Below are 10,097 nucleotides of genomic sequence, written 5' to 3' on the forward strand. Positions count from 1 at the left end.
CAACTAAAGAACAGGTGTGGAACAAAGTTAACAGGTGACCCTGGAGCAGGGAGATTTCAGGGAGAGTCCTGGAGGGATTGAGGTGATGCAGTGAGAACCTGGGGTGATCACTGGGGAAATGTCTTCATGTCAGTAAGGGTTCTGGATCAGTGCACCTGTGTTACTCGCAGGGCACAGAGCCCAGCCTAACCTGTGTTCTCTCCAGTGCAGTCGTTAGATACACAGCTTTTAAGACAGAAAGTCTGGGGCCTGAACCTGAGCTCTGGCATGCACCTCACATCCACACTCCTTTACCTGGAAGCTCCCAAAAATTCAGAAGTTTTTATGTTTTCAAAAGCTAATACTGTGAATACTTTGAATATTACATACCACTTCCAGTGGGGTCCAAGACAAGAATCCATAATCAAGCACATTCATGTTTCCGCAAAACTCCTAGGAATATTCATGCCAAGTGGAACAAACAAAAATAATTCTTAAGCTTTATATCAGTTCAGGTCAGGTTTTGCTGCCAAATAAATTTGCACCAAACTTAAAAAAAAAACGAACTTGTGATTTCCCAAGCTCGGCGCTTTTGGAACTCTAGATGTGGGACTGTGGGGTTCCTGTTTAAATGCAGTCAAATAACTGAAAATGAAGAGAGGTCACATGGGTTATGAGATAATGAATTAGTTAATGAATAAGCACCTTTAGTACGCAGTAAGCATCCAGTAATTAGCTGTGACTTGTAATCCGTTATATGCTCAGAAGTAGCCTACGTGTCTCTGTCCAGGCCACAAGATGCCAGAGGCCCTTCTGATCCACCATGCGCTGTTCTATCATTTCTATTACATCTGTCTTATCCCTTTTCTATGTGGGCCACAAAAGAGGCGAAGGTTCACAAACAGGGAAAGTTAAAGACTTGTGTCAGGATGGACCAATGTTAGTTCCAACCCTCTAAACACTTGGTTGGTTCCCCAGGCAACCAGCCCCAATTCTTCCCAAAAGTTGTTTCATTAACATAACAAGACACCTTTTCCACTCTCATCACTTAGGAAATTCCAAGGGTTTTAGGAGCTCTGTGCCAGAATGGGGACAAAACCCAAATATACTCCATTCCTTATTAGGAGTCACCGCCTCACACCCATGTAAACCTGTCCCCATACACTGTGCAGTTTAATGACAGTACGGCGCAAGCCGAGGCCCTGGGACAAGGCATTTTCAGGGTTCAGGCAGGGCCAGTTTCAAGGATGACCAGCTGATTCCACGACAGATCCAGGGGGGCTATCACTACTTTATTACATATTTCTGCTGATCCCATGTCTGTTTGGACTGTCCTATGGTAGCTCATGAGCTTTTAGAGAGCTGGGGCACAACTCTGTTTACCATGTTAGACAAACGCTTAGCAGGGCATTAAGTATCCTAATCAGCCCAACTGATTATTCTTTACCCAGCATTCCCTACGCCCAGGAGACGACATAACAACTAGCACTGTACTCATTTGTATTCATTTACATGTTGTAATGTCAACATCCTGAAGTTTTTTATGGGCGTGGATGTTTTTACTGTGTCCACATTCTGTCTCCTTAGACACAGTCACATTTTCAAAGTTTAAATTTTAAAAAGGAGGAAAGGGCTGCGCACTGAGGACAACTAAACAATTTCATTAAGGTCAGGAAGTCCAAAATGTACAAGGAGCTGAGGTTCCTGAGAAAAGCCAACCACAGTGAAATGGGCTCCCCCAGGGCAGGAAGAACTCAAAGCTCCTGCAGAGGCCCAGGAAAGCAGACAAATCCAATGCCAATCTTTATGTCCTTTCTATCAGAAAGGAAATTGTCCATTCCAGAAAGAGCAACATGAGTGACTGTAAGAAACTGAAGACCTAGACTTGAAGAACCAAGGGGGGTGCCTAGATGCTTTCTGTGAGTTAAAATCCCCAAATGCAGAATTACATCGCCAAGCGGTGCTTTCCACCCTTTTCATATCATGGCACACACAGAAATTCCTAATATTCATAGGGTACACTGAGGTGATGCTAATCGTTGTGAGCTCCCCTGATCGGCCAGCTTGGGGCTCTGGCNCAAGGCTTACGAAAGGGCTGATGAGAAACTAAGAAAAAAGACGATGATGAGAGACCGTTTTTTATCTCATATACCACACGTAAAAAATTATCTGGGGGGGGGGGCGTTCAGAAAAAGATAACTGTGAGAGCAGGGATGTTAGAGGGTAAAAGATGTGACAGTTAAATAATTCTCTCTTCCCTTTCCTCCCATCCGACCATTAGACTATGGCTAACAAACCTCAATCTTGAGTTGAACGTTTCTTTGAGAAACATTAGATTTCTAGAAATGGTGGGTGGAGATTTGTTTTATAATTTCCAATTGAAAATACTACAAAAACCTTTAAAATATGGGACTCTATATCAATCTACCCTCTGGCTGTGGTTTCGAAGCATAGAATTGACCAGGAAACTGTATTGTTAAATCTGGCCAATGACAGAGGCCAGGACTCCACCTAGCCCCCAAACCTGGACTGACAGGATCAGGCTGTAAAGGCTATCCAGCAACTATGAAAGGGGCTCTGGTCAGCCCTGCCCAGTGGCCTGCTCTCCACTACGGGGAGGGGCCCTGCACGCTGCAGTCCATGTGTCTCCTGGTTTCTCCTCTCCAAAGGGAGCTGTGCCTCAGCTGGTCCTGTGTGTTCCCCACCAGGTATTGTGGGTGTGTGGGCCAGTCACTGAATGTTTCCACAGATGATGGCTTCTGTCTCCACGAGGACCCCTGTACTAACCTCACGGGGTCGGGGGGATGTGTTACAATGAAACAGGATCAAGTATGGTAAGTGTGCAGCACAGCTCCCGTACACACAAAGATCTGACCAGCGTTCTCATGATCAACTAACCCTCCAACAAGGAATCAACAGGCTCCCATGACTGCCAAGCAAGCACCGCCCACCAACAGTCATGTGGCCACTGGCTCTAGATGCGCCTGGCTGCTGGAGTGACAGGATCACACTGCACAGGATGCATGTCATGCTCTAGGCACATGGCCTCCCTCTGCTGTTAGTCCCAATAAGTGTATTTCCATATTACTATTGCGAGACTCCTGGCTTTTATCAGGCTTATGATTTTCTTTAGACAGTTACATGTCTGAGACCATGGGCGGAAAGAATACAGAGGATGCTGTGTCGGTCACTTCCATTTATCTATCCCAGGAAGTCTTATTTCCTCTTCCATGACTCAAAAAAATTCTACATTTACTTGCAAGCTAGGCTATCTTTTCCACTGGCATGCTTATATAATCAATTTAGTATGATAAACAGTACTTCTGAAAAACAAATAGATTAAATCTTAATGATCTCAGGATCTTATCCAAATCCTCAAATACAAATTTTATATCTATTTTTAAAAAGTATACTATTCACAGATTTCCAAAATCCCATGAAACATGAGAACACTGCCATCTAACAAGGAACTCAGTAAGCGCTGTGATAAAATTCTTGGCTGGCTGTGTGTTACTGTGAGGCTGAAATCCTGGGTCCTGGGGAGAAACAGGCCCTCAGAGGAGATACGCATGGCTGTGGCATCCGTGCTCTCCTCCCCACGGGCCCCACAGAACAGCCAGTCCTCACGCTGCAGGCCCCATTCTCCTGGCTGTGAGGATACCTGGGCTGAGGGAAGACCCGGGTGGCAGGCTGGCCAGACGTGGCTGGATATCTTGGAGTTGCCAAGCCCTCTGCTAACATTTCACCAGAAACGTCTTAGCTTTGTAGCTGCTGCTTTTTCTGAGGAGAGTGTGGATCCTTGTTTGTAATAAAAGCAAACATTTGGGGAAAAATTCTTGTCTAATTATTTCATGATGCTGAATTAGCATGATCCCAACACTATCAAACGTTCATTTTTATCCACAGCTTTAAGATCACTCCAGTACATTATTCCCAATTGTTCCCTGATTTAAACAGCTGGTGGTTTCCGGTGTTTTCTTCCCCTCACCCTCACAGTGGGAGGAGGCACCACCGACTGCCTACTACTCCCAGGCCCACAGGACTGGTTTAGCTGCCCCCTGAGGCAGCAGGACTGCGTGGCTTTCTTTGGCCAAAGGACTGTGAGCAGAGGGCAAGTATGCCTGTTTCACATGGAACCTTGAAGAGCCAACTTCCCTTGTTCACCATAGCAACTCAGAACCTTCCAGATGGCGGCGCCCCTGTTATCCTGGGTCCCTGGATAAGGATGGAGTGGAGCAGAGCATCTATCTGCCCGTCAGTCCTGATGGACACGTGACATGAGAAAAAAATTAACTTTTGCCTTTAAACCAGAGATGTAGGGACTGTTTGTTTTTGAACCAAGGCCTAACCCATCCTGCCACATACAGCCTCACTGTCCCACACACGGCAGACAGACATCTTTGGAGATTTTGAGAGCTTGTACGTTAGGCAGTGAAGAAGGAAGAAAGCTATAAAAAGAAGGAACAGTTTGGGAGAAGTGTGTGGAGGTGAGAGGTGAAGGCAGGGGCACACCAGGCTCCTGAGCTGCTGAAGGAGATGACCTGCTGCCCAAAGTATCTTCTCCTGCACTGGTTACATTTTTTATTCCATTAGTTACACATTCAATGTTTGTCCAATTAGAGTAGCTGGATGGGTAAACTCTCTCTCTTTTTTTTTTTTTTTTCCCAGCTGAGCCATCCTGCCGCCTGTTGGCAGCTAAGTGGCAGCTCAGCTCAGGCCAGGAATCGAACCAGCGACCCTGTTGCTCAGAGCTCGCACTTTTGAGCAAGCTCTTAACCAACTGAGCCACTCGGCTGGCCCTTTAAACACTCTTTTTAAAACGCAAGTAGTTCCCTCCACAACTAGATTGAAGAACAAAACGACAGCAACNCCTCAATCGCATCCACTTTCTGTCACTAGTTGTTGGTATTTGGTGGCAGCTCTTGGTCCTGTTGGTGTTCATGTTCCACTGGAAACATGGAGGGGGACGGGAGGCAGGCAGGAAGTTTTTTCTAATTTTTGTATGGTATCCACAAGCCTTTGTATTTTTTGGATTGCAAACACTGTGTTTTCTGGTCTATGGGGGTTGGTTGAACTTTGTGTATTGCCTTTTGAAAAACCTGAGTTTTACCACAGTCTTAAGCAGATTTGAAATAAATTCTTTTGACACTGCCAACAACTGAAAGACAAGGCATGGTCTATAATCACTGCCCAGCGGCCAGGTCTGCCTTTCCCAAACTGGCCCTGACTCGAGCCAGACGGGACAGGGGCTGCTCGAGGGGAAGGCCACCCTGCCTCTCGCCCAGAGGACCTGCACGTGGTCAGGCGCCAGGGTCAGTGTGGTTGTGTGACACGTGCCAGGAAGCCTTGAGGGAATGACACGACTCTAAATTAGAAAGTGCCATCTCAAACAGTGGTAGTTCACGGGATTCCTTTTTGCAAGAGGTGGTAAGGCTGGAAATTGACAATAGTGAACGTAGAGTTAAGATAAATTCAGAAATAAAAATTGATCATGGGTTACAAGGAAAAGCTGAGATTTGGGGGAAATGTCTTAACTAACCCAGGAGCATGAAGGAGTCTAAGCCGCCCCTTCAGTCAGACAGCCTGCGTGTCTGACCTAAAAACTCTCCCAGCTGCTGTCCTCAAATTATGATCCACAGAAGCAGCCATCTCCAGGTCCCGGCAGCCCGGGGACTGGCCTCACGGCGGCTCCGTGTTTACTGAGTGGGTTAGTGGGCAGGGGTGGAGAGGTGGGGGGGTCGCAGCCCTGAAGTTAGAGTGCAGACATCTGTTAGCAGGTGCGCTTGGGGGCCACACAGAGAAGGAAGCAGAATTGGGCCAAGGGAGATGTCAGGCTGTGATGCAGACCAGGCAGAGGCCTCGGCTGATTGTCCCAAGCTGGGATGTCAGCACTGGGCTTTCATGTCCCCACGTCATTCACCCATCTTCGGTGGGCCACACCGAGCAGGGGTGAGGCAGTCTCTGAAGGGGGCTAATGGCTGAAGGCTGTGCCCTCAGCACTCAGCACCAAGGAAGGAAGTCCTTATTCCTGAATGGGGACATTACAGTGTCCACCACAGGGCACCCCTGTGGCAGACCTGGGCTCCACTCAGCCTTGGGGAGCAGCTATTCCAGGATTCCCGTGGGGACAAACTGCATGCCTTCTGCTGTGGCAGGTGTGGAGCTGTCACCCATAGGACACCCACTGCCTCCTCTCCTAGTCCCTCTGGACCCCTCGCCCTCACCTAGTGCCTCTGCTAATCGTGACCTAGACCCCCAGGCAGGGGCATCTGAGCCTCAGCTCTCCAGGCCCTGCTGCACGTGTGTCTACCATCAAAACTGGGCAAACTGCAGGATCAGGTGCCTGCATGGCCGCCGGGGCAGATTCCTCCCTGCCCCATGGCGTGACAGCAGCCCTACCCCGTCCTGAGGTCAGGGTTCATCATGCCTGCAAGGTGGCGGCTCTTCCTGCCCAGGCGATGCCCTTGGTTCAGCGGGACATGTGCTGGGCTCTCTGCTTCTCACTTTGGGAAGCAGGGTCCCCGGGGCCCCATGGCCAAGCTCCCTAAGAGGTAATGGTGGGCAGCCATGTTGTGTGGGGGGCAAGGACTGATCGACACAGGTGACCACGCCTGGGAAGAAACCCCTGCCAAGGGGGAATGGCGGTCTGAAGACAGTGAGGGGACACTGGCCAGCACACTGAAGCCCCGTGCCCTCCTTCGGTGGCTGGTGTATCTTAGTCATAGCGCCCTCCTTTGGCGACTGTTTTTCACTGTGGCTTCTCTCCGGTGCTCACCGTGCTGGAGGAAGCTATCAACGGGGAAACAAGAAGCTTGGTCGTCAGCCTGCTCTTCGGTCCTGAAAGTGCAACTCGCTTTCTGTTTGCCCCTAAACCTCAGAGTGCTTCCAGAGCACCCTGGCTCACATGCAGGCTCTTTAAACATTCCTCAGTAAGTTACAGGTGATCAGAAACAAGGTCATTTGGACTTGGAATGTGCATGCTTTTCCAGAATTGACTGGCTTGGTTGGGGCTCTGGTCCAGGCTGGCCAAGTGCTCAGCTGTCTGAGCTGTGATGGCTCAGGGCAGGCAGGGCAGGAGGGTGGAGTGGGGCACCTCTGTCTCCAGCCTCTATTGAAAAAAGGAAGTTCAACGTACCCACTCTAGCAGCAGACGTCTTTTCTAGCTCCTGAGAATTTTACTAGTGCTTCGTCATGTTTGTGATCTTCTACACCGTTTTGAGAAATTACTCTTAAAAAACTGCCAAAATACATATCTGAATGAATACTGCCTTTCAAGATAAACCTCAGAAATGAAAAACCAATTCCAGTTTTGCTTCAATTCAAAAACAGTTTTTGAACTCCTGATTTGGCAATGTCTTCAGAGTCAACGTGTAAGTAACATAAAGTCAAAAGTAGTCATGGGGATGTAGGGTACAGCATAAGGAATACAGTCAATAATATTGTAATAACTATGTACGGTGTCAGATGGGTACTAGATTTATCGGGGTGATAGATGGGAGTGGGGTTGGTTGAAAAAGGTGAAGGGATTAAGTACAATTTGGTAGTTACAAAATAGTCATGGTGATGTAAAGCATAGGGAATATAGTCNGCAGTGAGGTTGCCCGCCCCCGCCAGCCCTGTCCCTGCTCTGGTCACCTGGGCTCCCTGCCTCTGCCTCCCTGGCCACAAGCCACAAAAGACAGACATTCCTTCACCCCATTTGTTGGACCTGGGAGAGGACACTCGTAGTTGAGAGGCTCAGGAAGACTAAACTCCCACTTCAAGGGTCGAGAGGGGGCAGGACAGTCCCAGAGAAGAGAAGGCCACACTTGCCCCTGGGTTCGAGCCCTCCTCGTAGCGGGAACCTGTCCCCCGGATACTCAGTGCAGGAGCTCAGGTCTGATGGCCTCCACATCTAGCTGTGTTCTTCCAGGTCTCAAGCAACGTGACCACATCAATGTTCAGTTGGATTTTGACCATCGAGTGCTTAGCAGGGAGCCATGATGTAAATAAAGAACAGCTCCCAAGAGAGTCTGTCCTGCTGCACCAGGACACCCTGCTGGGGCCACAGGGGTTCCAGGGCGATGCTGAGCTGTGTCTATTGTCATCATGTATCCCAGCATGTCCTCCGATTGCCCTGAGGAAAACATAACACTTCTGGATTGTATCTCAGGGATGACAGGACCATTTGCTGTTGCCAAGTGTGCAGCTGGGACGCATTTCTAAAAATGCTGTGACCTGAGGGGTCATTTTATAAACCACAAGGTTCACTCACTGTCTGCCCCTAGGAGCTCCCGGCCTGGAGCCAGGCATCCTTGCCCTGTGCTTAGTGGCCATAATTTAGAGGGAGGGCCTCACTTCCCACACTGGAGGGCTTGGGAGAGCAGACAGGGGCGCTGCCCAATGGGCTGTGAACCAGGAGAATGGAGCTTTGTGACTTTGGTCACATCACTTCCCCTCTGTGTCCCAAATCTTCCACCCACAAGGTGGGGTGTGAATATCTACTTCCTCTTTAACTCACAGCAGTGTGTGAAGCCAAGACTCCCTGAAATGCATTTAGATGTGGGGCTTTGAGGCCTGAATGTCTGTGTTCCTTGGCAAGTTGGGTTCGTGGGATTGGGAAAGTGGATAAAGAGGTGAGAGAATGTGTGTGCATGTGCATGTGTGTGGGTCACACGCAGAACACGTGATGCTGGGTGCCGACTTCCCAACAGATGTGAGTGAGCCTGTGTCTCTGAGCCCAGGTTAGAGACGGCCAGCAAATTCCATCCCCTGACCTGCTCCTCCTGCCTCCTTCCTTTCCAGTGGCCTGGTTCACCTTTGACCCCAACTCTGGGCACCGGGATATCATTTTATCCAACGACAACCAGACGGCCACCTGCAGCAGCTATGACGACCGGGTGGTGCTGGGCACGGCAGCGTTCTCCAAGGGTGTGCACTACTGGGAGCTGCATGTGGACCGCTACGACAACCACCCGGACCCCGCCTTCGGGGTGGCCCGGGCCAGCGTGGTCAAGGACATGATGCTGGGGAAGGACGACAAGGCCTGGGCCATGTACGTGGATAACAACCGCAGCTGGTTCATGCACTGCAACTCCCACACCAACAGGTGCGTTGCGGGCCCCGCCCACCTCCTCAGACCTGGGTGCTGGGGGATGAGGGTCCCGTGGGGCCAGCGTCCCTTCTGCCATTCCCAAGTTCGGGAATCAGGAAGGTGGGGGAGGTGTGTTCAGCCACCTAGATGTCCAGTTTCTGGGTACAAGCGACCGGCGCCTGCAGCCCCAGTGACAGTGTGTGGTAGAGACTAGAATGGCAGCAAATAGGTTTCCAGGTCACTCAGCAAGTCACACGCCCAGGTTCCGCTGGGGTCCTCGGCTGTGCTTCTCTTCCTGGTTCCACTACAGTTTCCTTCACACACGGCCAGCCCGAGCTTCACACACAGCCAGCCCGAGTCACTGCAGAGCCAGTGGCCTCATGGCTGTGACCAGGTCCCACAGAGGGAGCAAGTGCTATTGCCATGGCCAGTCGTTTGCCTGGAGTGATCCCTTCCATGGCCCTGCCTCGCGTGGGCTTCGCACCTGGGCAGTGTCCTCTGGCGGGGCAGGCCTGGGGACACTCACAGTAGATAGCTCTGTAAGGGCACCCCCAGTGCTGGCCCTGAGCCTGGTGAGGACAGGAAATTCAGATCCCGGGGAGACGTGCCCTCTGGGGTTGCCCTGGGAAGATGTCCGGACGCCTGGGTTCTTCCAGGGTCTTCATGCAGCCCTCAGCCTCAACTGCAATGTGCAGGTACGGGGCACCTGGGTCTCTCTCCTGGGACACAGAGAAGGCAGAGCCCCCACCCCCATCATAGCTCTAGTTCCCTTTCTCCTTTCTCCCCACTCCAGGGGGCTCTGTGCTCACATCCAGCATGTGTGTAGGGGGTGCAGGGATGGAAAATCCTCAAGGCCAACACTGACTAAGGAACCCAGAAATGGAGTTATGGCCACCTATAGCCACGTCCTTGCTGTGATGTGAGGTCTCCTTCCTGGTCTGCTAATGGGTGTCCCCCCAGCCAGGAGAGGCAAGGAGCCTCAAACAGCCAACCTCACTGGGTAGGCAAGGAGCCTACCCAGCTCTGGGCAAAGTGGGCCCTGGAA

General features: G+C 50.6%; 1 protein-coding gene across 1 annotated transcript in view; it reads left to right on the forward strand.

The window, feature by feature from the left end:
• TRIM67 (tripartite motif containing 67) overlaps positions 1 to 10,097 on the forward strand; it is a 66,026-nt gene that overhangs the window by 43,472 nt on the left and 12,457 nt on the right. Inside the window, exon 7 of the mRNA XM_019665833.1 lies at positions 8,764 to 9,067. Within this exon, the coding sequence (XP_019521378.1) occupies positions 8,764 to 9,067 (304 nt within the window). The remainder of the gene's footprint in view (positions 1 to 8,763; positions 9,068 to 10,097) is intronic.

Source organism: Hipposideros armiger, unplaced genomic scaffold, assembly GCF_001890085.2.
Source record: "Hipposideros armiger isolate ML-2016 unplaced genomic scaffold, ASM189008v1 scaffold_454, whole genome shotgun sequence".
In the NCBI taxonomy this organism is placed as follows: domain Eukaryota; kingdom Metazoa; phylum Chordata; class Mammalia; order Chiroptera; family Hipposideridae; genus Hipposideros; species Hipposideros armiger.